The 26,971-nt window shown below is 44.3% G+C and overlaps 1 protein-coding gene across 1 annotated transcript; it reads left to right on the forward strand.

Moving 5' to 3' along the window:
- The first annotated feature begins 1,114 nt into the window (after positions 1–1,114).
- FAM20B (FAM20B glycosaminoglycan xylosylkinase) lies at positions 1,115–26,971 on the forward strand. Its single transcript, XM_086617201.1, has 8 exons — positions 1,115–1,154; positions 9,560–10,090; positions 12,836–12,922; positions 15,421–15,530; positions 17,747–17,918; positions 20,609–20,800; positions 23,116–23,175; positions 24,747–26,971. Exons 2-8 carry the CDS (start codon positions 9,714–9,716, stop codon positions 24,976–24,978), a joined length of 1,230 nt encoding a protein of 409 aa, XP_086473327.1. The 5' UTR covers positions 1,115–1,154; positions 9,560–9,713; the 3' UTR covers positions 24,979–26,971.

A 26,971-nucleotide genomic window follows, 5' to 3' on the forward strand; every position in this document is an offset into this window, starting at 1 on the left:
AGTCTTAAGCAACGATTTGTGCAATAAAACTCAAGATGTTGTTGAGGGAGACCTGGATGGTGGGTCCTGGGCTGGTGAAGAACTACAGGTGCTGACCTCAGGAGGTCTGAAGAAAGGGAGAGAGTGATCTTCCATGGTTTGATGGACTGATTCCAGGAGTAAGTGGAAACAGAGTAGGCAAAAGGGACCAAAAATGATCAGAAACATCAAGTGGAGCAGAAATGATGGAGGAAGTGCTCTGGATGGTGAGGAGCTGTGGAGGAACAGGATGTATAGGTTGTAGTTATGAACCACATATGGTGCCTGTGTGCCCTGAGTGGTGTGTGTGACTGGAATAACTGTGCTCCCCTGCCTTTCTTGCTGTAATATTTTTTTCTGGGAATGTTTCCGTGCTGTTCAGTGGTGACTCCTGCTGAGAGAGGTTGATGTTGCACCAGCTGCGCCTTGGCTGCCGAACTTCGAGTAATGCCTGCTGAATTAAATCCACACTGGAGCATTATCCTTTACTGGGAAATGTGTAACCATAGGGTGGGTGGAAATGAGGGATTATTTGCAGTAGCAGGGGCATAGATATACAAATTCTATTCGTGCTATGGATAAATTTTAAAAGGATTTGTCGTCCTAAACAATACCTATTAGGAATATATCGGAGTACAGTGGGACTAGTAGTATAATACTGCTCTATAATACAGTATACTTTGGCTGTACTTTTAAAGTCAGAGCTACGTTGTCTTAATATACATTTCTGAAAAAAAAATGCCCTTTTCCCTTGATTTCACCCTTAAATCCTCGATCCGCTAGAACGCCACCTGCCCCGTGGACAAGCGCATCCCGCTCCCCGCCGGGAAGGACGGGGTTAACCCCCGCTTCCCCCCGCCATTGGCCGGCCGGAGGCGGCGCTCCCCCCGGCGCTCCTATTGGCGGCGGCAGGCCGAGGGCGCTGGGCGCCGGCCTATGGGAGGGCGCGCCGCTTCCCGTTGGCGAGGGGAAGGCGGCCGGCTGATTGGTCGGCAGGCGGGCGGTGAGCCGGGCGGAGGAGGCGGGGCGGCAGCCCATTGGCTGCCGGGCGGGGGCAGGGTGCCCGGGCGGCACCATGTTGGCGAGCTGGCGGGGGCTGGCGGCGGCGCCGGCATGGAGCGCGGGCACCGGGCGGGGTGAGTGTCAGCGCGGCGGGGGGACGGGGCGGGCCGCTCCCGCGCCCGTCCGCGGGGCGGCGGCACCGGAGGGGCGGGCACGCCCCTGCCGCCTCGCCCGGCGCGGGGGGACAGCCCGCCGCCGCCCTCCGGGGCGCAGCGGCGGCGGGGCCGGGGCGGGGGGAGGGGGCGGCCGGCGGGGCTCGGGCCGCCGCCGCCGCGGGGGCTGAGCGCCCGTGGAGGGAGCCCCGCGTGGCGGGAGGGGAGGAGCCGTTAGAGCCGTTAACGGCCGTTGGCGCGCGGTTCCCGCGCAAGTGCGCAGCTGCTCTGCCGGGCCCGGGCCTGGCGGGGGAGAGGGAGCCGCGGCCTCCCGCCGAGCCGGCTCGCCGGAGGAGGAGGAGGGCGAGGGCTCCCGCGGGTCTGGCGGCTCCGCCCCGCGGTTCCGCGGGTCGCCGAAACCCGCACAGCGGGGCCCGCCGGTGCGTTCGGCCTCGGCAGCTCTGCCTCGCTGCGAACACCTCCGCGGTTTCTGTACGTGGAAAATTCGGTTCCGTCCGTGGTCAGTTAAGGACTTTACAGGCTTCGCTGTAGCAGATACGAGCGTTTATCCGCACTCCTACGTTCCCCTCCTCTTCTGGATCGTTGCTTTCAGCTGGGAAAAGAGCCCCGCACAGCTGCGGAGCTCGCTGCCTTCCCAGCCATGTACCCGCGCTTGTGCGCAGCCCTCGGCAGAGCGGAGCAGCTCGCAGAGCACCGCTTGCACCTGGGCTAAGGTCGTTGTCCGGGTGTGAAAAATGAGGCGTGTGGTGTTGAGCAGAAACGCCAATCGTAGCTGTCAAAGCCGTGGGTTGAACCGTTTTTGAAGGATCTTTCTGGATGTAGCGGTGTATAAGCAGCGCAGTTGTTCAGGTTTGTGCTCGCTGAGGCCCTGGTCCTGCAGTATACGTGTGTGCTTCAGGGCCTGGGCAAACAGGGAAGGCTCTGAAATGTGGATTCTAGTCTGGCAGTGAATTCTGTGCAAATAGATCCCAGCTGGTGCTTGTTACAGAACAGGGCATTAACGCTGTGGTCGTATTTTAATTTGAAAATGACTCCGTGGACCCCTTGTGTCCTTAAGTCTGACCTGCATAGTTGCAACAAGATTTGTCTCCGTTTGCAGTACAAAATCTCAGGAGGGTGAGCAGGATTTTGTTTTCTTGCACGTTCACAAAGTTGGCACCTCAGTTCTGGTACCAAAATCTCTTTTCTCTGGTTCATTGCCTGCTGCTTCTCTTCTTGGGAGAGGGGGATGTTGGTTGGTGTTATCTTATAGCAGAGTCAGGCTCGTTGCTGCTAAACGTCAGATAGGTACATGGATCTTGGTTAAATTTTGGGTACCCATCTTAGATATGAGCTGAATAAACATAAGAACATCAAGTTGAGAAGGAAAACTACAGGACTTTCTCACTGCTTTGGCTTCACTTCCAAGTTGTACAAGGCTCCCTAAAACGTTTTCAGCTTGCGTCGTTGTGTATCCACTTGTGATGGTCTGGTAGAACTTCACTAAGGGATGGGGGTGAGGGGGGAGTTGTTCCCTCTGTAGTGAAACTGGTGTGCTTTCAGTTGTTTTCTGACCAGGTCCCGGCACCCTGGGTTCCTGTCCAGGTCCCTTACCCTTCCACTTCACAGTACTTTCAATTCCTTCCTTCTCGAATGGCGTTTCCAGCTCCCTCCACCTACCAGCTGTGCGCACGCTGGTGGCCCAGATGGCCGAGGCAAACAGACAACTGTTGAGCTACGGCTGCAGCCTTTCCCTTGGCACTCCCCGCCTGCCAATTTCCAAGAAGCACATAAACTCTGTCTTCAAAACATCTACTGTTCTCTGAGATGTGTTTGAAATTAGCCAGTGGATCCAAAAGCTTCCCGGTGAAAAGTGTGATTATATAAACTCTGTTTCCATAGGAAACTGTGCTTGAAGGAAAGTTGTTCTGAGAGGAGAATTCGTGAAGCCTGTTTTTTGGGGGACTTGTTTGTCATGTCCTAGCATAGTAACTCCTGCCTTTCTCCTACCACCCTTGGCCTCCCCCGGTAGCCTCCCTCTCCCCAGGACTGCACCCAGGTGCTGCCTATGTCCTGATCTGTCCCGTCATTATTTAAGCAGCTGGCTGAGTCAGGTGTTGCTGTTTGCTGAGCAGCCAGCCAGCTGCTCGGAAAGATGGAGGATATATATACCCCGTTGTCCTTGACTTCTTGAGGCTTCTGTCTTCCATCTGTCCAGCTGGTTTTGTAAAGCTCATGGAAGTAGTCCTCTGTACAAACTTGGCAGAAATGTAGGTGACAGAGTAATATAATGGGGCAGGCAGACAGACAGAGGGACAAAATAATTTCATTTCTCTTAGAAGCCATGCCAGTTACTGAGTTTTACAGTTTCAGGCACAGGTAATGCAGTGGTTCAAATGCTCGTGAGCTTTCGTGTTTATCTATGTTCTAGCTCTCAACTGGGGATGCAGTTGTGCATGAGGAAAGTTTGAGCGTAGACAGCCACAGCCCTATAGATCACGGGGATTTTGCAGAAAGAGAGATGGAGAAATAGCAGAGCAGTAAATACAGATGAAGCTCTGCACACTGGATTACTAAACTCGTACACAACCCAGGCAGCGTTCAGAGAGTGGAAGTGACAGAATGAGCCTGGAAAATCTAAGCAGAGGTCTGTGGGAGCCTGCCTGTGGAAACTGGAATAACAAGGCTTAGGCAGAGAGGGGAAGTGTGAGCTGCTGAGGAGCTGGCCCAAGAGGGGAGGGCAGGAAGAAAGATCGATCTCGTGAGACTGAAGTACGTTTTGGGAAGAGGAAAATGTCTCTACTGTATACACCGTTTCTTCAAGGCATTTTCCAGGACTTACTGGAGAACTCTTAAAGACCTTTTGATAGGAGATCCCAAAAGGCGTAGTGTATTTAGAAAGATAAAACCTGCATTTAAACAGGAGTTAGAGTATACTTAACCGTATTTATTTCAGGTTGGTATCTGCTCAGGCTATGATATTTTCGTGTCCTTGTGTTGACAGACCAAACCTTTGCCTGCCCTCAGACCTGATTTGTCATTCGGAGCACAACACAATCCTTGCAAACTGTGCACAAGTATTTTTGAGACAGCAGCTTTCTAGCTTTATGATGCAAAAATAGCATTATGATGTGTGGCATAGCATCGATCTTGTGACTCCAATCAAAATCTTTTCCTGGGATGTGGTCTTCTGCTAACTTCGTAGGCTGTGTACGGTCGCTGTGATTTTGCTGGTGTTTGTAACAGGCAAGTTTCATGCTGCCTTTTGAACTGGGAGTAAAGTGGTGCGATGTTGGTGTTTAATGCTAGTGGGCATGCTTTAGTTCAGGTGTTTGTGTGCACGGTGACCTCACAGTGGTATTTAGAAGATGCTGTTATTTGGATATTGACTTGGAAGACTCGTTACTTGCTGAGAATACAGACCTGGTTGTAATGAGAGACAAAATTGATCAAGAAACATCCCGAAGAGGTACTGAAAACCAGAAGAATTTCTTTTGCAAACCTGCCAGTCAACTGCACTATTAAAAAGATGGAATGGTTGTTTATTTCTGACTATTCTCTTCTCCAGGTTGATCAGGAGTCTGGTGGTAGAGAGGGAAGTGAGTTTTTCTGCACTTCTGTAACACGGAAATAGAGTTTAGGTGGTAAAGCAACAAAACTCTTTGGATTATGTCGTCTGTGTAGTGCTGGTAGCTGGAGATAATGCTAAGCAGAAGCTCAGGAAAAAAGCAAGCAAAACACTTTTAGAGTTACCTGACCGTGGTAAGAGATCAGCAGCTGCTGCTCAACAGCAGGAGGGAATGTGTGTTGTCCTGGGACTGTAGGTGCACAGGGATTCCACTGCCATTGTATCATGTTAGCGCTGGTTGGAGTCTTAAAACGTACCTGACTTCTTGAGAACTTTATTTGTGTTTTTCCTTCTCTGATGCCTTCTGGTTCAAAGACCATCGAGTATCGTTTTGTGCATCCTGTATCCCCACAACTCTTATGTAGAAGTAAGCAGCTCCTCTGTCCCTTCGCCCCTTATCTGTCAACCGTGAAGACCCTTGCCGTACCCTCTCACCCCTGCCAGTTTCTGGAACTATTTCCTTTTTGCGTCTCCTGAGATTATCCCTGGGTTTACCTTTGTCATTGTCCTAGGGCCTTTTGCCCTTCATTTCACAAAGTTCTGCTCACAGCTTACCTTATTTTTCCCTTTTAAAATTCGAGGAGTTTGTTATTATTTCATTTGTTCCTGTGGCCATCTTTCCCATCTCTGTCCTCATTCCAGAACCAGCTTCGTGCTTCCTGAGCTTTCACAATCCTGTTTTCCAATCCCAATCTTTTCCAAAGGCTTGTCCTTTTCTTCAAATTAACATCTTCCAAAACTATATAAACATTTTCTTGCAACACCTCAACACTATCACTCTTGCCATCTTCAATTTAAAATAATAAAGTTTAAGTTCTTGCTCTCTGCAGTGAACTTATTCATGAAGGGATTCGTTTTTGTGGACTCGTACAGCAAGGAGAAGAACGTTGGCACCTGAGGCATGGTGTGCAGGCTCTGCAGTGGAATCCCTTGTGTGGCAACCTCGGGGGTGTTCCGTTGTTTGTTGGAGAAAAGCAGCCCATGTCTCATGTTGGCAGGTGTCAGTAACAAGGCAGAGCCGACTCACCTGCTCAAAGCTACAGAGACCAAAATCAGGGAGTGATTTTGTAACTTGAGGCGCAACGTTTGGTGAGGATTGGTGTTTGCTTAAGGGAATTACTCAAGTATTTTATAGCAAATATTTAGGGGTTTTTTTGGTAAATTCTATCTGCATCATTGGAGGTTTTCAGCCAAAATTAGTTTGAAAGCTGTCACAAAAGATAAACTAAGTATATACCCCTTATACTTATAGAAGAATACCCCTAGAGAAACTCAGCATTCCTGAAAATCAGCCCAGGAAAGTGAGTGCCCAGCTTGAGCTCCAAAGGTATGAAACATTTCTGTCCAGTGCTTCAGCTGGCCAACACTGGGCTGCGAGGCCTTCTTAAAATATGTGTGTCTATGTATACACATCTCATGAAGAGGTGAAACTCTCCTGAGGTGAATTGTGTTCTTCTGTGTCACTTCGTACAAACTCTAATGGATTTTAAAAATGAATGAAAGCAGATCTTGATAACAGCAGCATTCAAAATTATTTATAATTACTAGTTTTCAGGAAATGAAATTATGAAATTACAATGAGAGGGTACAGTGATAGCCTGATTTGCTTTGCTTGCTTTCTTAGATTTAAGAATAATAATATTATTTAGGGCTTTCTCTGAGTGACTGATTGTGCATTTGCAAGAATTGGGACTCTTGGGTCGGGTGCATCTTCCTTGTCCGTGCTTCTCATTCTCCCACTTGTAGCGGATTGACCTGCTGTTTGGAGAAATACAGGCTGCCTGAACAGAACTGAGATGAACAATAATTTGTTTTAATTTCCATATAAATATGTAATTTGTTGTCTTTTGCTATTAGTACAAACACTTATTTTCCAGTAAATTAAAGTCAGCATTACGTAGTTAACAGGGGACCATAGTGCTCTAGTTTGAAGCATCCCTGAGACTTGATAGCCTTCTTTACCCTTCGTGGGGTTTTTTATTTTGCTGTAAGTGGTTGTTATTAACATTAAACCACTTGTTCACATTTCGGTTTTAACCCTTTGTCACTAGAAGACTTTCACTTTCTTTCCTGCTGCTGCAGACGGGTTTTATAGGGAGTATCTGAGAGGCAAAACACGTAACTTGGGAAGGGCCAAACTGAACTGAGGTGAGATGATGCCAGCAGAAAAATTCAGATGGCAGACTGGGCTAAAAGCCACACTTCTGCATTGTCAGAGCATGTCACCTGTAAGTTGAGGGATGCTCATCTTGGTAGCTGTGCTGAAAAAAGTGATTTTTGAAAATAGGAAGATCTGACAGTTTGTTACAGAATTTCCTCGTCCCTGCTGGTGGGCTGTTTGTGACTGTTTCGAAGTGGTTCAGCAGCTTATCCCTTGTTGGGCTGGCCTGGGCTGTAGTTTACCTGCACATATGATTGCTAGCGCTGCTGCCAGGAGAAACGCTTGTTCTTGGCCTCGTGGTGTGCCCTCCTCAGATGCTTGTGAAACTACATTGGAAACCAGATCTGGGGGAAGGAGGGCTGAAGCCAGAAATGCATAAATAACAATGCTTATGCTTTAGTAGCGATCAGGTCTTTCATGGAGTTCATTGCATTGACAGGCTGAGAGAGTTGGGGCTCTTCAGCCTGGAGAAGAGAAGGCTCAGGGGTGATCTTATTGCAGCCTTCCAGTACTTAAAGGGGGCCTACAGGAAAGCTGGGCAGGGACTTTTGACAAGGGCATGTAGTGATAGGACAAGGGGCAATGGCTTTAAACTGAAAGAGGGGAGATTTATATTAGATATAAGGAAGAAATTCTTCCCTGTGAGGGTGGTGAGGCACTGGAACAGGTTGCCCAGAGAAGTTGTAGATGCCCCATCCCTGGAAGCGTTCAAGGCCAGGTTGGATGAGGCTTTGGGCAGCCTGGTGTAGTGGAAGGTGTCCCTGCCCATAGCAGGGGGTTTGGAACTAGATGATCTTTGAGGTCCCTTCCAACCCAAACCATTCTATGATTCTATGAAGGTAGGAAGTACGTGGAGGGCAGGGCTGTTCTTTAGGTGACAGTGCTGACTTGAGTAACTGAAGGTGCCCCTCTGTAGATAGGTAGGCTTCGTAGGCGCTGGAGGGATCATCTCCTGCTGTTGGAGCTGCCGTGCCACCCTTCCTTGTCTCTCTGACTTGCACCAGTAGTGGCATGTTGTAGTCAGATGATAAACTGCGCGTTGGCTCAAAAACTAACCACCTTCTTTGGCTTGTGCGTGAACCACCTACTATTGTTAATGTTGGGGTGGGTCAGCAACCTGGATCTTTGAGCTGCCTTGCAGCTGGGCTGTATGAATGCTTACAGTGACCTGTGGGAAGGTGAGAGGGAGGGCGGGTCTGCTATAGACCTAGTGTAAATTTATTTAAGGTGCGGCGGAGTCCTACTTGGGCTTGCGTGTGCTTTTGTACTGAGCCAAACTGGGTTCTGCACTGATGACTGGCTCAGAGGATGTGCCTTGCTGTCGTCTGCTCTTTGCCATAGCCTTTGTCTTCGATGGAGACGCACCTCAACAACATGCTGAGGCCCCGTGACCTCTGCAAGCAAGGCATGGTGTCCATGAAGACGCTGAAGATGGGGCTGTGATCTGCGTTGGGCTGGCAAGCCATAGTCTGGCTGTCCCTTGGTGGCTGCTGCTAAATCAACTTAGCCCGTGCAGCTTGTTTTTCCAGTGACATGATTAATAATGACTGGTTTATACTCTTATTGTTAAATCACATGGGAAGGCTTTTCTATGTTAGTCCTACCGCTGCTCAGGGTGCCATTTGTGGTTTTCATGGTTAGCACAGCTTGTGCAGGGAGAAATCTCTGTTGGCTCTGAGCGTTCCTCAGAGATGTGCCGTAGTATCCATTTCCATTTGAGTTTCGACTACATTCAGCTAATATTATGAAGATAATTTCTGTCCTCATAATTGAAATACAGCTGATTAACTGCGTGTTATGCACGCTGTCCTGGCAAAGGCTTGTTGAGGGGTGGAGATGTCTGGCAGCCCATTGTAAATACAGGAACACAGGTGTTGCTTTAACTGTTGTGTGGGTGAAGTTTCTGAGAAGAGGCAGTATTAATGTTTTGGGTTTTTTTTTTCCCTTGTTCGTGCGATATTGAGGTTACAGATATTCTATATCTTTGTGGTTATTGGTTTTACAGTTGAGTGCAGAAGATACGTAGTTAACTGCAAGGAAGTAAAGATGTGTTCGTCCTCCCGCTTTTTTTTTTTTTTTAAGAATGGAAAAAAGATGAGTAAATTATAGTGGCAGCAAATGAGGTGCAGTAAACAAATTAAGTCTATTCTGTCCTTGTGTCTTACACCTTCAGGAAACTAGGTTGTGCAGATGTTCTCACTGGTTGTTGGATGTCAGAAAATCTACCTGGGAGCTTTCCCTTGAGGGAGAAGCCTTTAGGAAACCAGAGGTCATGGGTTCTTTCACTAATGGAAAAGTGTGTTTGAAATTGAAGCCATCAACTTAAACTACAATTCTTGCAAAAGTCTTACTCATAGTAGTTGCAACTGTTACGATTTCAGCTGTGTAGAGATTTATCAGGCAATTTCTCCTTTTGTGCAGAGTGCTGGAAAGGCCACATGAAGACAGCAAACCCTGTGTGTTTTGGCAGCAGTGTTTGGGCTTTAGGATACAAGTGTACATAAATGAAGACTTATGTTCCAAGCATCAACTTGATTTTGAGTTTGGTGGGGTCTGCAGGAATGCAGTTTTGTAAATTTGTGGTTTGTTTATTTTTAGGGGTACCAGAAGATGCTTCAGTGGTGATACCTCTTTCACAATGCAAGTTATGAATGAAATTCATTAACCACCATCCCCTTCCTCACCCTGATCTCTGATAGACTTCCTGTAACGCTTGGAAGAAAGGGTCAGGGGAGAAGGGTTGAAGGTCACCATGAAGCTAAAGCAGCGAGTTGTGCTGTTGGCCATCCTCCTTGTCATCTTCATTTTCACAAAAGTTTTCCTCATTGACAACTTGGACACCTCAGCTGCCAACCGGGAGGACCAGCGCGCCTTTCACCGTATGATGGCCAGCCTCCGTGTGGAACTGGACCCCCGACTTGACCACACGTTGCAGTCCCCTTGGGAGATTGCTGCCCAATGGGTGGTGCCCCGGGAGGTGTATCCTGAGGAGACGCCCGAGCTAGGGGCTGTTATGCATGCCATGACAACAAAGAAAATAATAAAAGCTGATGTGGGATACAAAGGGACCCAGCTGAAAGCTTTGCTAATACTTGAAGGAGGACAGAAAGTTGTCTTCAAACCCAAGAGGTAAATACTGCCTTTGGTGACTGAATTAATAACTGCTTTATGTATGTGTGTGTATATATATATATTATCTCCATATTGTTCTATTAATGTTTAAGTTACAAATTTACACGTAAATGGAAAGGCCATTCTATTATTTGTGAGACAGACGGTGTAGAGCCTTGCTGGTGCTCTAGTAACATTAGGTTGCTGTGCCAACTGTCTCTCAGGCTGTGTAGCTTTGGTGCTCGAAACAGCCTGTCTTTAGGTTAAAAGAATAATCACTGTGTTTGGTCCCGAGGGAATGGTGTTTAAACCTGATGTTTCTAAGCAGTATCTTCTGGATTTTGGAGGTGCAGGTTCTGGCAATGTGGAGGCAAGTCTTGCCTAGTCTTTCTGAGGAAGGATTGTGTCAAAGTGCCAGGAGAGAATGCATGTCAAGAATGGGGAAGGAGTGAAAGTTGACTGTGGTCTTAAAAGTAGATCTGAGTGTCTGGTGTAGCTGCGTGAAGACTGTGAAACTGGCTTGGTAGGTCAGAGTGAGAGCCCCGAGTGTCCCGTCTGCCGGTAGCGAATACTGGAGGAGCGATGTAAGAATGGGTGGGTAATGCTACTTCCTTGGTATGGCCTCTGTTTGTGATTATCCGCAGGGAAATTTGACATGATTGAACATTTATGAAGAGTCTTTTTGAACTGTTTGCCTTCGGGGAAAAGGAGAAGAAAGAAAGATGTAAAAAAGTAAAGCAGGTGTGTTTTATGGGAGCGCACGGCAAATGCAAAGTGTGGCCATCGCAGAATGAGTACATCTTTCTCCAAAGGATATTGGGTCGAGCAAGCACGAGGTTTTTTCTGTCATGTTTATGAATGATTAGAGAATGGGGAAAAAAATAATCTGCCTTCCACCCCTTGAATTCACAGTCCTGTTTCTGTACGGTCAATTAGTGGTCTGGCTTGAGCTTCGCTGTGGGGCTAGGCTGTGTTTAAACAGCGTGAACCCTCCACACAGAAGTCTTGGTGGTTCGACAGACAGCTTGTCCAATAAGTGCAGTAACAATTTAGGGTGTTCCTGTAGTGCCTTCAGTATAAGTGAATTTTGTGAAGCGTTTCACCGAGCATTAAATTACAGTCCCGTAACGGAACGTCTGTGCAGGCAAACACGGCAAGTGAGCTCCGTCAAGGACGTATGCAGCAGGGAATGTATAGGAGCGCTAGGCAGCATGGTGCTAGCCATACTGGCAGCCTCGTGTTCTGTTTGTGGCTGCTGAATAGCTAGGCTGGTAGGTGGAGTCTTGTTCTGTCATTGCTAGGGTGGTCCCTTTACCAAGGTTTTGTCCTGAAAGGTACGTCAAAGTTACTACTGAAACCTTTTTGAGAAAACTTCCTGTCTGAGGAAGAATGAAGTCTCTTCATTTGCCACCTTTGCTCTAGACAGGACTAGATGCCTACAGTGCGTGGAAGCAAGAAGTTGGTTGTGTTTCACCAATAAATTTTAGCTCTGCAGCTTTCAAAAAGTGACCATGTTTTCAAGAGCCTGCTCTAAGTACGTACAAAAGTCCTGATTTCAAGGATGTGTTCTGCGGGTTAGCTGTCTCATTTCAAAAATAATTGAAATCCAGGGTAAGTTACTAATGATTAAGAGTTGCCACCATCACATGCCAGTGGTATGTGTGAAATAAGACGCTTGTTTGGTCTAAGTTCCAGTTTGGCAGCAATCTGTCAGGTCCTCCTTCCGAAAGCTCCATGCCATCCTGCGCTGGTTAATTCTCTTTTGAGCTGCCTTGCAGAGAAGCTGAAGTCTTTGCTGAGACTGATGAAATGGGCTGTCATCTTGCCCAAGAGATCTTCTCTGGGCAGGGTTAAAACATCAAAGCAGAGCAGTGTGGCTTCCCTTACACTGTTGCTGCTACTGCTTGAACCCCGAGTCTGCTGGAAATAATCCAGTTTACACAATTTGATACACAGATGGAAATGAGAAAATAGGTAACCTAGTTTGGCCTTACTTTGTTTGAACATGTATTGTGTTTCACTCATTTGCTCGGTATTGATTGTGGTATTTTATGCTCATCTGAAGTATGCTTCTTAAGTAGTATCTCGACCTGATTCAAATGTCATGAATCTTGGAAATTTGTGTTTGCCTTGACTGTTTAAGTAACATCTATTAGAAAAGAAAACAAAAAAAGAAAAAAAAGCCCTCCACTTCACCAAAACATACCATTGCTGTTGTAATGAGTGTCTAATTTCTACTGCTTGCTGTTCATTATGTCTTTTCTCCACCAGAATAAAGGGTCTTTTTATATCCAGTATTGTCCTCAGATTCATGCTTACTGATCTTCTACTGATGCATTTGGCATTTCTTCTACAATATCAGAATGTATTTTCATGTTAATCTACAACCCATTCTAACCCCAAAATCGTTTGTGGAGTTGCTGCTTTCCAGTATAAATAGTCTCCTGTTGTAGTACTCTTTGTTCTTAGATGTGACTTGGCATATGGTTGAATGAAAACTCATTAGTTGGAATGGGCACCGCTTCCCAAGCTCTTGAGACCACTGTACATCACTGACCTTTCCTCCTTATTTACTACTTCAACAGGCTGTGCTCTATTTAATCTCATTAATGTTTGTTCCCTCTCCCCTTGGCAATCATTTTGAAAGTGACCCAGAGTCGATTTAACTGTTAAAGTGCCACTGTTATGGCACTTGTTACTCCAAACAGGAAAGCTAATGGAAATCTCACATTAATCACTTTATTTGACTTGTTTCAATTACAGATATGCCAGGGATTATGTAGTGGAAGGAGAACCGTATGCTGGCTACGACAGACACAACGCAGAAGTGGCAGCCTTTCACTTGGATAGGTATGGAACTATTGGGTTACCTGGTTTTATTGTCTCTGGTAAATGCTTTTTCAGAGTTGAGGAGAAAGGAGTTCCTTGAAGAATGCGCCTCAGAGGTGCACTGTTTGTAACCTGCCAATATACCACATTGAAGCCAAAAATAAAAATTAACTTTTTGTGAAACTTCATTTGAAAGATCTATGCAAGAGTCTAACATTTAAGATTTTTGTGAAAAACTTGAGAATGAGCACTGAAACCACTGATACTCCATATATGGAAGAGAGAGCTTAGCCAAATTATAGAATCATAGAATGGTTAGGGTTGGAAGGGACCTTAAAGATCGTTTAGTTCCAACCCCCCTGCCATGTGGAATCCTGTGGAAGAGTCTGAAATGCCGAAGGTATGTGCTAAGTTAATGACCAGTACACTAAAAAGTTAAGTCTAATGTCTAGACTAACAATTTAGTCTAGACTAAATATGAATCAGTGCATCCTAGAGGAAAAACGTGTTAATTGTATTTAGGGGTACCAGGTGGTTTCGTGGACCTGAGCTGGAGATGTAATTACCAGAAGAAAAACAAAGTTACAGGATGTACATAGAGTGGGACAGAAAATACCAAACACTGAATGTCAATAGTTACAAAATACTGTTAGAGGTGCAGTTTCATCTGGGATAAATGGGTGCAGTCTTGGTCTCCTCATTATAAGAGGTCTGTGCTGGCACTTTGGAGAAGATTTCTGAAGATAATTAAAGATATGAAAAATTCTTACATGAAGAGCCTTAAAATCTTGGGAAAGGGAATAAGGAGGGACAAATATAATAAAGAACAGAATGATTGAACTTAAACTGAGTTTTCTCAGGACATAAATAAGAGGCTCGTCACTGTGACTGAATTCGTAGGTTGTAAAAGATGTGCTTGTTAGTCCTAATTCATCTGTGGAGCTCAGTGCACAGGCAATGGAAATCGGGAATTCTAGGAAGGTTTGGTGATAACTAGTTGTGTGATACCCGTTGCTGCTGCTGCTGTTGAGGTGGTGGGCCAAAATCAGGGTAAGACCAAAGACTTTAAGACCGAAAAAAAGATGGTGTAGCCAGGTGTCTGTTGTCCATTTATGCTTTCAAGAAACATTCAGACTTCAGTTTCCCCAAAAAAGCAGCAATCAAACATTGCATAGCCAGAATTCAAAGCTTCTTTGCAGAGTCCAAACCCCTCGTTCTTAGCTCTTCCTTGCTGTTCCTGTGGTTGTGGTGTTGTGCTTGTTTCTTCTGGCCTTCCTGCTCTTTTTTGTGAATATGCACCTCTATATTCTTCAAGAACACCTAGCAGGAGCCACCTGCCTGTGTGACTTCAGCATGTACCGTTGTTCTGAGTGGTGGCAGTTACGTATTTTGTCCGAGGATGCCATTGTTTCAAGAAGGATCTGAATCATAGTGGATGTTTACCACTAATGGGGAGGCTGTGCTCTCCAGGTCCTGGCCTGTCAGCTGTGGGTCTGAAAATAAAGGGACAGGTTTTGCAGATTGAAGTTTTGCACTTATTTTCTTGAAATACCTGTGTTTTTCTCAAGCTGTACATAACTGTCTGTATGGGCTATGAATTTTGGTTTTACGCATACATGATTTTGTGTTGCCCTCTCCTAGAGGTATTTGATACTTGTGGATGGGAACTTGCTCGTTGAAAATCTAAAAAGCTACAGCTGTTAGAGTGACTCTCCCAGTATCTCTGTGGAGTGTAGATTGTCCCTTTTTCAGAAGGAACAGTCCCTTTTCAGTCTCTTTTTCTGAGACACGAAGTACGTCAAGAGAGTTGGGGCTGACACTGTACTGATGTTCGTACTCCTCCTTTAAGAACTTTTAAAATTCCATTACAAATATCCAAGTCGTTTGTGGACACACAGCAAAGGCTGTAGCGGACATGGGAGTGGAACCTGGATCTTGGGACTGCAAGTTTTATGATTAGTCTCCCCAGCTCTCTTTTTTTCCAGACACTTCAGGCATTCGGTTCTGTTCTACCAATCTCTCTTCCCTTTTCCCTCCTCGTGCCAAACAAAATAACTCCTAGATTGTTTACTTTCAAGTATAATTGAATTGAGCTTGAACATAACATTTTAATAGATAGTAATTCCCACAAATTATAAATGATCTTTCCAGGTGACCAGCCCGAAGACCATATGATTACTGCTTCAGCCTGTACAGATGGATATTGCTGGTACGAGGTCTGATTTCTGAGAGTTGGAGCATGGTGCATCCTGTGTTGCTCTGCTGCAAATGTTCTAATAAAGGAGTGTCACTGATGGCCTATAAAGCCAGTTTAACATCCAGGCACTTAAGAAAAATGAGTTTCCTTACTTTGCCTTGGAGAAGAGAGAAGGTTGCTGCAGGGTTCCAACTTTGTTCTTTACTCTCAGTCATCTCAATTGCAGAAAATGGCACAGAGACTGTGGTTTGGTTTTGGTCTAATTCAGAACTGCTGCCTATGTTGTAAATTCTCATGTCATGTTTTTTTCACCCCAAATCAGAATTCTGGGTTTCCGACGAGCTCCACTGGTGGTTGGCAGGTTTGTGAATCTACGTACAGAGATCAAACCAGTAGCCACAGAGCAGCTTCTGGGTACCTTCATGACTGTGGGTAAGTGGATTCCATGGATTGTGCAACCCAGTAAAGAAAAAATGTGTTTAGTGAGGAAAAAGAGCCATGGGAATCTGACACAGTTATAGAACAGTTAACTGTGATACAGGAAACTGGTAAGTCTCTGTGCCAAGGGAGATGGTGATGCTTGTATAACCCTATTTGGTGGGGGCAGAGGACTTTATTTTCTCCGAGCAGTTTTCCCTCTGCAACTTCTCCTCATGCTGCTGTTACGGATGGGATTTTTTTGAGTAAGAATTTTCTCTCTGCTGTCAGAGATGTTTAGAAAAGTCTATGATTAAACCTGAAAGGAAAAAGAATGGAATTGTATTTAACGTGAACGTGGTGGCGATTTGAGATAATTTATAGAGCCGGTGCATCAGTTGGTGTTAGATGTTGTTTGTGCTACATCAGAGCCTGCTGAGCATTCATAACTAAACGTGTCAGAACGTCCATGTGTTGTTTACAGTAATAATGCTGTGAAGGGCACTTAATGGGAATTATTAATGTGAACTGCTACCAACTGGTCATTAAGCACCAAGAAGTGACTTATGCTGAAGCCTTAACTCTTCAGACTTTTCATAAAATATCCACTTATTACTCTTTTTTTTTTTTTAATAGGAAGACTCTAGAGGTGATTGCTCATTACAGCTGATAAATATGTGTGCCTGTGTGTGTTTTTATTACAGCCACTTTCGGTAGTCTCACCTACTAAATTCACTTAACACTTTCAGTTATATGGTATAACTTTCAGATGAGAGTAGCTCTGCTTTGCCAAACTCTTTTTGCATTCGGATCGAGTGTCTGCCTCAGGCAGACTTTACTTTTTCTAATTTCAACCAAGGTAACTAAGCAGTTTTCTAGCAGAAATGCTGACTTGAAAAGTATGGCTCCAGAAAATTTTCTTTGCCTTTCCTTAGGTTCCTTGGAACTGTCTGTTCTGCAGAGCATGAACCAAAGAAATGAGTGGATCTAGGGAGAAGAGTGTGATCTCTTGTCAACCCAAATTTTGACCAAGTTTCTGAGGTTTTGAAGAAAAGATAATTCATGTATACTCAGTGCAGATTCGCTGGAGTTGCAGCCAGAATCTCAAAGAATTCTGTCTCTTGCTAGACCTGTTGCAGGCCATGGATAGGAAGAGAGACTTGCAGGGCTTTCCATATGAATAAGAGATCTAGTCTGCTGCAGGCTCTGTCTTCTTAATGATCATCTCTGTGAAGAGCCAGGTCTGGATGGAGGACTGCAAAGAAGTACTGGCTGGCTATGGAGTTGTGATGTGGGATTTGAACCCATGGTGTAAGCATGGAAAGTGAAAAACACGTCTATCAGTGAGCTGAGCCAAATTTGGGGAGGGTGCTGCATGTGGGGCCAAAGGAAGAAAGGACAGGGAATAAGTGGAATCACAAGGAAGTGAGACAAAGTTGAAGAATATTTTGGAAGAACATCTGTGAATATGGAACTGGAATTGACTTGGCAAGAGTCAAGCAAAGGAGTTTAGAAGAAACTTAGAAATATAAAAGGTTAAGCCAAAAATGTTAATCTAAGCTACGTAGATTACTATATGCTACAGGCTACATAGACCTCAACAGACTGAAGACTTCAGAGTTTCATTGTTCATCTCCTGTCAGAAGACATGCTTGAAACTTGTGGCAGATCTATGTTCCTAGGTCATATAAGAATGACAGCTCGTTCGTGTTTCCCCTGCTGAGTCAGCTCAAGTAGCTGAGATGTGTGGCAGGTCTCAGGGCTCCAAACCCATTTGAATTCTGCTTAGTCTTTTTTCACTTGTCTCTTTTTGGTCAACTCTTTCAAAAAAGCGGGAAATCTGACAGCCAAAGTGTGAAATTTACAGAGCAAGGAGCGCTAAGGTTGCAAAGTCCTGAGGACTAGGCAGGGATCACAAAAATGGTTGATAGTGCAGTGTTGTATTAACTCTGTGTGATAAAAACATTAGAAAATATAGTTCCTCTCTCCTTTGAATATTAGGCTTTAATGTTGCTTCGAATGAGCAGACGTCTGTTTAACCTCTTTTGAGCTTCTCCATCTCAGAGATAGGAAGCATGAGATCAAGTGCGGTGAAATCTTATTGCAAGGAAGGCTCTGCTGCAACAATACGCTCCCAAATTTCAGTTGGCATCCCTTGGATTAAGTTATTAATCCAAGTTTATTATTAAAGTTTATTATTTTATTATAATTATTAATATTTTTTTTTTAAGGTAATAACACTTGTTTCTATGGGAAGTGCTACTATTGTCGGGAAACGGAACCAGCTTGTGCAGACGGGGACATCATGGAGGGGTCAGTGACTCTGTGGCTACCGGATGTCTGGCCTCTTCAGAAGCATCGGCACCCATGGGGTAGGACTTACCGTGAAGGCAAGCTTGCCAGGTATGAGAACACGACAGGGTTATTCTTTGTACATGGTGATTTGTACTAGAATTACCCTTGCAATGCAGTGACTAGTTAAGTAGCAAGTGTTTTCAAAGCCTAGAGTTCTGGTGACACCTTTCTTGATATGACATTAGAAGTCTGTGATGAGATTTAAATTAAAGTGAGCAAGAAAGAAATCTCCATTGTTTTCCACCATACTGAGCACTGTCCTTTTTCTGCTTCTTGCCTGGAACGTAACTCCACCATACAGTCAGTCCAAGCTCTGAAAATCTTGGCCCTGGGCAAACCAAGACTCAACTCTTCTGCCACTAGACCTCCTTTTGACACTCTGCCTCTCTGTGGCCCACTAAAATACAGTAGCACTGTGTTGTTTTCTGCCAGACATGATTTCATGGTCCTTGGAGTTTGTTTCAAAAGTTGTAGAGCTGGTTTAGCTTAAGTAGGTAGGCACTGAAAATTTCTTCTTTGCTTTGAATACCGTTAGTGTTTGATAACCATGCTCAGCACCTAAAGAATGCTTTCAGAGGACAAACGTGGGATCTAGCAGTCTTGCACAATAGAGGTGACATGTCCAAGTATTTGGGTTGGAGATGTTTTTGCCATGACTGGAGCAGATGGTTTCAAGTTCAGTAAATTTTTTGAAACCTGGACAGGTGATTAGAAAGAGGTTTTTAGTCCTGGATCTAAAATATCCATTGATTTCCAATGATGTGATTGTTCTCAGAAAGAATTTCATCCAAAGGCTTCATTGAATTGCTTTAGAGTATTAAATACACAGTTTGGGTTTTGAGCAGCAGATGTTATCTCTTTTCAACAGGTGAAAGTCATCTGTATTTAGCACATGGTAAATTGCAGTAGTGAATTGACTGAATTTCTTGGAGGTGTTTCTTTTTTTGAGAGATTTTTTCATCATAAACTGCCTGCTTATACAGGAGGTTACCCTGACACCTATGCTGATTTGATATTTGCTGTATTTTAAACTTACTTGCTTTTGCCTCATTCCCATGGGATTGCATGGTTCTGGTGTTTTGCACCTTGTCACCTGGCACTTTTCACTTTGAGAGCACCAAGAGAATTAAACATTCTAGATGTTATGCTCTCCTTTTTCTGTATCTGGTAATTACGGAAAAATAACTCTAGGCATTTCTTTTCCTGATCAAACTGCTTCTACTCTGTCCTGAGTTGACCTTTTTGAACATAATTCATATAGTCACATTAGTGTACATAATTTTTAATGGACGTGTAATAGATAAAATCCCTGACCTTTGAAGTCCTATGCTAATTCAATATAAATGATCAGAAATAAATGTTGGAGAAAGGTCTGTCTGGAAAGAGTGAATGAATAATGAGAAGAGAGAGCATAGTATATCTAAAAAATTGTGGCAAGGAGACAAAGTACTGGTTTAAAGTAAAATGAGAGAAAGAGAAACGTCTGAGGAGAAGGGTGTACCCAGCACAAGGAGGAGTACATTCTGAGACTTTTGCCTTGTGGGTTCGTGCTGTAAGTGGAACGTGGGTTGGACCTTGATGCAGAAGGAGGGAATTAGAAGAGAGCATTGAGGAGTTTGTGTGATGTGTTAACAGAACCATTGAGAAGATAAAATTTTGGCCTCTCTGATTTGAGTAACTGGAGTAAAGATGGGATATTGGGAGCTTAGGCTCCAGATGTCTAGAAGTTGAGGTGAGGTATGTGGCAGATCTAGTAGTTAAATTCTGATCTCCTCCCTGCTTTTATGACTCTCTGCAATTTTGAGCATATCAGTGAGTCTCTCCAGCTTGTGTTTCCTCCATTTCTGTTTCCAGTTCACAGATGGTTTAAGGCATTTCCAACTTAACTGCTATTTTGTGAAGGATTGTTTCAGGCCTTACACGGAAGATGTTACAGATGTACTTGTTATTTAGGTTGACAGATGGAAAGGATATACACCAGAGATTTGGCTGTTTGGGTGGTGGTGTTGAATAGCTTTGAAAACTGTAAAGAAGAAAATGAGAAAATTTAAAATCCTGGCTTTGGAGAATTGAGACGTGACATCCATGTCATAAGACCACAAGTACATGCCTAGGTTATGTGTAGAAGGAGAGGAAAGGGAACTTGAAATCTTGCCATTGGAGAAGAAGATGAGAGGCTCTGAAAGGAAAGGGAGGAGGAAAGCGACAACTGTGAGTGAAGGAGAATGAGCAGATATGAGTCCCTTCTCATAACAGCGTAGGTCATTAGTAACTGTGATGAGGTTATTTGCATTAGGAAGAAAAAATGAAGAGGATCACTGGAAAGCAAGACCGATGGAAGCAGGTCAAGGCGATAGAAACGCACAGTACTTGTAGTCCTTAATGAGGAAATGAAAGTAGGCGAGTTATGACAGTCATCTTGCTGTGAGGCAGCCTGACCACTGCTGAATTGTGAGCAGTGAGGAAGCCAGCCCTGACGTTGTTTTCAGTGGGAAGATGATGTATAACCTCACACTGAATCTGTAGCTTGCTCCATATGGTAGTGTGTTAACACAGGATTTAGTCTTTTAATAAAACACTTTTGTCTAGCTCTTTCTGCTTTATGTAGCCTTGACTGCTGCTCTTGTCTTCTCTTCATGCACTCGTAAGTGAATAAAGGGGCAGCTATAAATGCCGTTGGTGTGCAGTGACGGAGTGCTCCTTGAAGGTTTGGTTTGTTTTCTCTCGACGGCCCGCAGGTGGGAGTATGACGAAAGCTATTGTGATGCTGTGAAGAAGACTTCACCCTATGACTCGGGCCCCCGTCTCCTTGATATCATTGACACTGCCATCTTTGACTATTTGATTGGGAATGCTGACCGGCATCACTATGAGAGTTTCCAGGATGATGAAGGAGCCAGTATGCTCATCCTCTTGGATAATGCCAAAAGGTAAGGGAAGCCCTGGTGGCCAGGGGGTGGTGAGCACAAGGGCACACATTTATCTGCTCTGTATCTCTGTTTTCTCTCACTATTTTTTTCGCTAATACCTTTTGTGCTAAAGATCCAAAGCTTTCCTTCGTATCAGAAGTTACTCACCGAATATTAGGGTCCTTCAAAGGCTCTGATGCTTACTCTGTGCTCTAGATACTGTGACTGCTTTGGGCAAAGTCTTACTCAAACTACAGAAATGCCCAAATTAGCACAGTATGACCTTTTTTCCCAAGCAGCTTTCAAAGATTTGTTCGTGTCTCTCCTGCTTGCCACAGAAGAGCCCCATCCTTTTAGGCTTTTAATTAGAGAAAGATTAAAAACTTACGATTTGTTATTTACCAGTGAGTATTAGTGAGTGCCATGGTAAAAGTAGATCTTTTCAGAAAGTGTTTCTGAATAATTTGGCATTCTCTGCCTTCTGGATCTGTCTGCTCTGACTTTAAAAGGTTAAGATTCAGATGGAGGTAGAGCTGATACTGAGAGCAAAATGTAATGATGCCCTGAGTGTGGACACTATTATTGAAACAAAAATTAAGCACATGGTAACTGAGAGGAACTGATGAGAGTCCTTCTTGAGGGGAAACTTGTTTATATATGTTATATGTGTTTAAAATGTGAGTTGTTCTGTCTTTGCTGTAGTTTTTGTATGGTCACTGGTATAGTTTAAGTTAAAAATCCTATCGAAGATACAACCTTGTTTAAATCATAGCAATTTGCTTAATTTTTCTTAAAAATAAAGATAACCTCTTCCACTTTCTTGTGTTTTAGTCCAGAGACTCCCGAGTTTGTTTAGTTTGTTTAGGTTTTGTTTTGTTGTTTTTTTTTTTTTCTGATGGGCACTGCCATCTGCAGCGGCAGAGAGTTTCCCCTTCTGCAGATGGACCAGCTTCCAGTGGTCACAGCTCTGGCAGTTCCTGTGCCAGGCTCTGCTCTGCAGTGGCATTGCATACCACTGGTAGGAAGTGTACACAGCACTTGAGACCTCTGATCTAGACAGATCCTTGGAAGGCTTGGAGTTACCATTTTTTCCCCCGTTTGCCTTTCCTATAGCGGATTTTTTCTTTCCTTCCTTCCTTTGTTTCTAATTTGTCTGCAGTGGCTGAGTTGAGTATTGTCTTTACGCACCAGCCTATTCAGTAACAATCCTTCAGTTGTGTCAGCAGGATGCGTTCCACCTTGGGACTGCTTAATTACTGCTGCTTTCAGACTGCTTTAGGTGAATTTAGCAAAAATTCTCTTTCTATAATGCTCTGGCACTGTGTGAGGAGGAAGTTAATGCATTAGTCACTGGAAGTGAATATGGTAGTTGAAGGTCATGTCAGACCTTTCGTTATTTTACGTGCTTATAACATTATGAAAACGTTTCTGGTGGGGCTTTACAGGTCCAGAAGTAAATTGTTTTCTTGAAAGCTTAAGTAAAGCTCTTTCCGTTCCTTTGAGATAAGAGAGAGAGGGATAGTTTTATCATAGGATATCTCCAGTTGGAAGGGACCCATAAGGATCATAGAGTCCACCTCCCTGCTCCTCACAGGACTACCTAAAACTAAACCGTATGACTAAGAGCATCATCCAGATGCTCCTTGGTGCTGTGACCACTTCCCTGGGGAGCTTATTCCCATTTTAAAGCTATTAACAACAGAATTATTTGAGCAGAGTGATGCCAGGCTCCTAGAGTAAGTTCTCCTTATTGAAAGGAAAGTTCTTTGTTGAAAGCAGTACTATGAGGGAAGTGAAACTATTAAAAAAAAAAAAAAGTACATGTTTAGATGAAGCTTGAAAGACTATGAAATGCTTTTGACAGGCCTCCCTTAGAAAGGGTGATAATGAAATGTTAAAGTTGATCACCTTTTTTGAACTGTTGATCTGAGCTTGTCCATCTAAACCAGCATGTGGCTGCTATTGCGTTCATTCCTTGTCCAGCTGTGTCAGGGTGTCAGGCAAAGCTCCTGCTCTCCACATCCAGAATACCAGTTACTCCTTTCCCCTGCTTTGCAAGATGAGCTCAGTTTCTAAACTCTGATGTTTGTTTCTAAGGTGCTTGGTCTGATAAAGAACTAGGTACACTGGTGTTGCTTTCACCTATCCGGTACGTTAGCTGATGCTGTTGGGAGTTATATCTGTAATCAGTCGTAGCCTGTTTGTATTTTAATTTGATCTGTTGAAGCGTGAAATTGCCTTGTATTGATTTTTTTGGAATTCTTTACGAATCTGTTGATGTTGAGAACAACATTAGGAGTTCAATTGGTTCACTTGGTTTTAATTTTACTTTTCAGCTTTGGAAACCCTGCCCTGGATGAAAGAAGCATCTTGGCTCCTCTTTATCAGTGCTGCATGTAAGTGAAATGCAGGGATGCCGTTCACATTACTTATGCAATTGCTGCCCTTAAGTTTGCAATATAATTAAGTTTGAAGCCTTCTGGCAATCTGCAAATGTTTACTCGGGTACATAGTGCTTTCCTTTTTTGAGGTACTGTGTTTGTTTGATGTATTGTCACTGCTCAGGAAGCTGAGAAACAAATTTTCATTACGGTAGTAAATCAGACGGTACACTGTAGGAATTAGTCCTGCCTCCAGGCCACTGGTTCAAATCTATCCCTAGTCAGCATGACAAGTACTTTGCATCTGCAGCTGTCTCTATCCAGCTCCTGCCGAATAAAAGTTCACATCACAGTTTGAGTTCTTCCTGACAGAAGCGAAGGATTCAACGTGGCTGGCAGCTTAACTACCTGCCTTTCCGAATGTTCTTTCTAAACGAGACTGCAGCACTGCTCAGGGTGCTCCTTTCAAAGTGAAGTTTGTGGGGTTTTCGCAGGATTTTGATTCCACTTTGGCCTTGTGAGCTGTGGTTTTTGTTCATTTTATTTTTAGAGGCTGTGACTTGTTTTCTGTGGCCATTCTCTCACCAGGCCAGTGCTGCTTCTCATTAAGAAATAGATAAAAGTTCCAGGAAGACAAATACTGATGTATCTGTTTTCTGCCTCTGTTACTTCAAGATAATTTGGAAAGCCTCAAGGAGTTACTGTTAAGCATTTAGTTGAGAGTTCCTTGAGCCTGTCCTTGGAGAGTTCTGTCTCCCGAATTCCTTGGGACCTGTGAAACCTGGGAACTGTGCAGAAAGCCTGAGCTCTCATCCCTGCTTGCACTACGCAAGGCTCTATGTGTGCGACGGTACACCTGGCCTATGTTCTGCAAGATTCTTGCAGAATCCATGTGGAGAACAATTATATATATATAAATCAGATTCTTTGGTTTTCCTACATTAATTTTAAATGCATATTTAATTTCCTAGTTTATGAGGATATTTTGGAGTCTTTCTCATTTAGGTTCTCCCAAGTGCAACCAGAAGAGAAGTTTATCTATGTAGGAGACTTTGAAGTTTCCTTCTTTTCATACATCATCTCCTCCTGATGCCAGGCAAATGCCATGTAAGAATTCATATGCGTAATTGTTTTAACTACAGGTTTGTTACAACACTTGCTTATATTGCTGATTTCTTTAGAGGCCATCAAAAGCCAAAAGTTTAGACCAGTGGTGCTAAAACACGAAAATTTGGAGGAGAATCCCAAGAGACTTCACAGAACAGGATGGTTTAGATGGGCTGACGAGAAGAAGTTCGATTGTTTTTATGCCACATTAGACTCTTAATTCATTAGAATAATTCATTATAATTATGCCACATTAGACTCTTTTGTCTTCACCTTCAGTTTTCAAGTTTCACTTAGATATTGCAAATAATGCAGTTATACCTGGACCCCTATGCCAAAACCACTTTGTAATAAGACTCTTTTCTTTTTAAATAGAATCGTGATGTAACAGGCTCCCTCAAGAGGTTGGCTTTTGGTATTGCTGATGGGACTTCAGCTGGATAGCGGTATGATGACATCTTTGTTTCTTTCTTTTGCAGCATCCGGGTTTCTACCTGGAACAGACTCAATTACCTGAAGAATGGAGTACTGAAGTCTGCCTTAAAAACTGCTATGTCGCATGACCCCATCTCACCAGTGCTTTCTGACCCTCATCTGGATGCCCTAGACCAGCGGCTTCTCAGCATTCTGGCTACAGTGAAGCAGTGCACAGACCAGTTTGGGCCAGACGTTGTGCTGGTGGAAGACAGGATGACACTGTCTCATTTGTAATTGTAGTGGAACACAGATGAAACTCCTTTTTTTAAAAAAAAAAAAAAGAACAAACGAACAAACACACAAAAAAGCGATAGAAAAACAGCACAATCAGTTCAGAAAGGCTGTGGCCAAGATGGACTGAAATGAACAGGAAAGCTTCCGAGCCAGAGAAACAGAGGTGACACTGGCTTTTGCCTTGGGCTGACAGCAGTGAGAGGTGGGAAGTTGGAGCCTTGGATGGCTCAGTGCCCATAAGGGCATCTTGGCCGTTGTGGTGTGTCCATTGCCGGCAGTGGACATGGCACTGGATAAAAGTGGCTCTTGGTGTTGGTGGAAGTGTGTGGAACACAGACACTAATTGGTGGACTGAATCTAGAAGGGACAAATGGAGATGAACAGTACCATCCCCTCCCCTTCTCTTCCCTACATACACTCTTGCGAGTTTTTTTGTCTGATTCAGGGTTGTACATAATCAGCTGGGAGCTGGTTAGGCGTTTTACTGCTTCTTTAGAGAAAGAGGAAGTGGTGAATAAAATAATTATTAGATTGAAGAGTCGTGCCACCCCCTCGGGGGTGGGATATTCTTCTGAATGCCATTAGGGGTGGGAGAGGGGACCTCTGCTGCTCAGTTGTCTTTTTCCTCCATAAAAGGCTGGGAAAGGGGTTTGCCTCTTGATAACACTTCAGTGTTTTTGCTGAAGTCCTTAACAAAGATTTATCCACAGGGTTGGAGATTTAGGGGAGGACAGGGTGGTTATACAGCACTTGGTAATTAAGGGGTTTATGTAAGTTTCCACGTGTCCTGTCACTGTTTTCCATTTATAGGGAATCTGGCAAGGTCTGAGTAGAGAAAATATCCTTGCAGTCCTGTGTCCATATTAACCAAATTTTCATTGTATTGTAGCTGAGGAGGAGGACAGAATCTGTCCTTGGAAGCAGGTTCTGTTTAGCGAGGACATGCTGCTTACTGTGTGCCCTATTTAACGTGGGGAATCTGGGAGTGTTGCACTGGCGAAGGAGAGGTGTGTCGCTGGACTTCCCAGTAACCAACAGCCGTTGGCAAGGCCCTGAAGAGTGGAGAGAAACCAAAGCTGTGGTCTTTCTTCTTTGTCTGGTGTGGAGAGAGCTTCCTGCTGCTCAATGTTGTAACCACAGCTCAGTGCTGCTGTTTTGTGGACACCAGCAGTTTCCCAGTCCCACCGTCTTCCTGGCCTGGCTTGTCGCTGAGCTCTGAAGCTGTGAGCATTTCCAGTAGGGTTTCTGCCTTCACCAGCTGCTTCCTGCAACCCCCAGTGTGATGTTCTGACTGGGGTGATCATCCCGCCGTCCTCGCTCCTGATGGTTTTGCCGTAGATAGGGGAGAGTTTTGGTGTAAGTCAGCTTTTCAGGGCAGACTCGTGATGCTCGTCTTGTGCTCGTCCTGTCACCCTTCAGCACTGCGTCAGCCCGCGCTGCAGATGAGCTTGCGGCTGTAAAACTTGTCACGCTTGTGGTAGGTCTGAGTCTGTGTCTCCAGAAGGGAAGCAGCTCCATCATTACGTTTCCAGATTTAACAGCTTTGCATCGGTTTTCAGTTCGGATGGTATGTGTGGTCCTTAGCAGTGAGGAAAGAGCTCACTTCACAAAGCAATTACGTGTTATTGAACTCGTGAGCAAGCGCAGCAAAATGTCAGTTTAAGACCTTTTCCTTGATTTGTCAGAATCTTTCTAGCTCTGCAGTGATGTGGTGGGCAGATGAAGAGCTATTGCCTGTTCTCGCGTCTGCTGCCATACCTGATCAAAGAGGTGTTCATGAGAGAGTTTATTTTAAAAGTGCAGTTTTATTTTGTTGAAGTCTTTTTGTTGTTGCCTGAGCAGAGTGTCTTAAAAGTAGAACACGACTGTTTACCTGAAATTGGATTTTATGTTCATCTAGATCTCTTCTGGACTGGGCCACATCACAGTCAGGATGGGGTCTGGAGTTATTTATTGATGTTACTAGTGAGGGCTGTAATGCACAGCCAGCGTT

The sequence above is a fragment of the Tauraco erythrolophus genome, chromosome 10 (assembly GCF_009769465.1).
Source record: "Tauraco erythrolophus isolate bTauEry1 chromosome 10, bTauEry1.pri, whole genome shotgun sequence".
Taxonomy (NCBI): Eukaryota; Metazoa; Chordata; class Aves; order Musophagiformes; family Musophagidae; genus Tauraco; species Tauraco erythrolophus.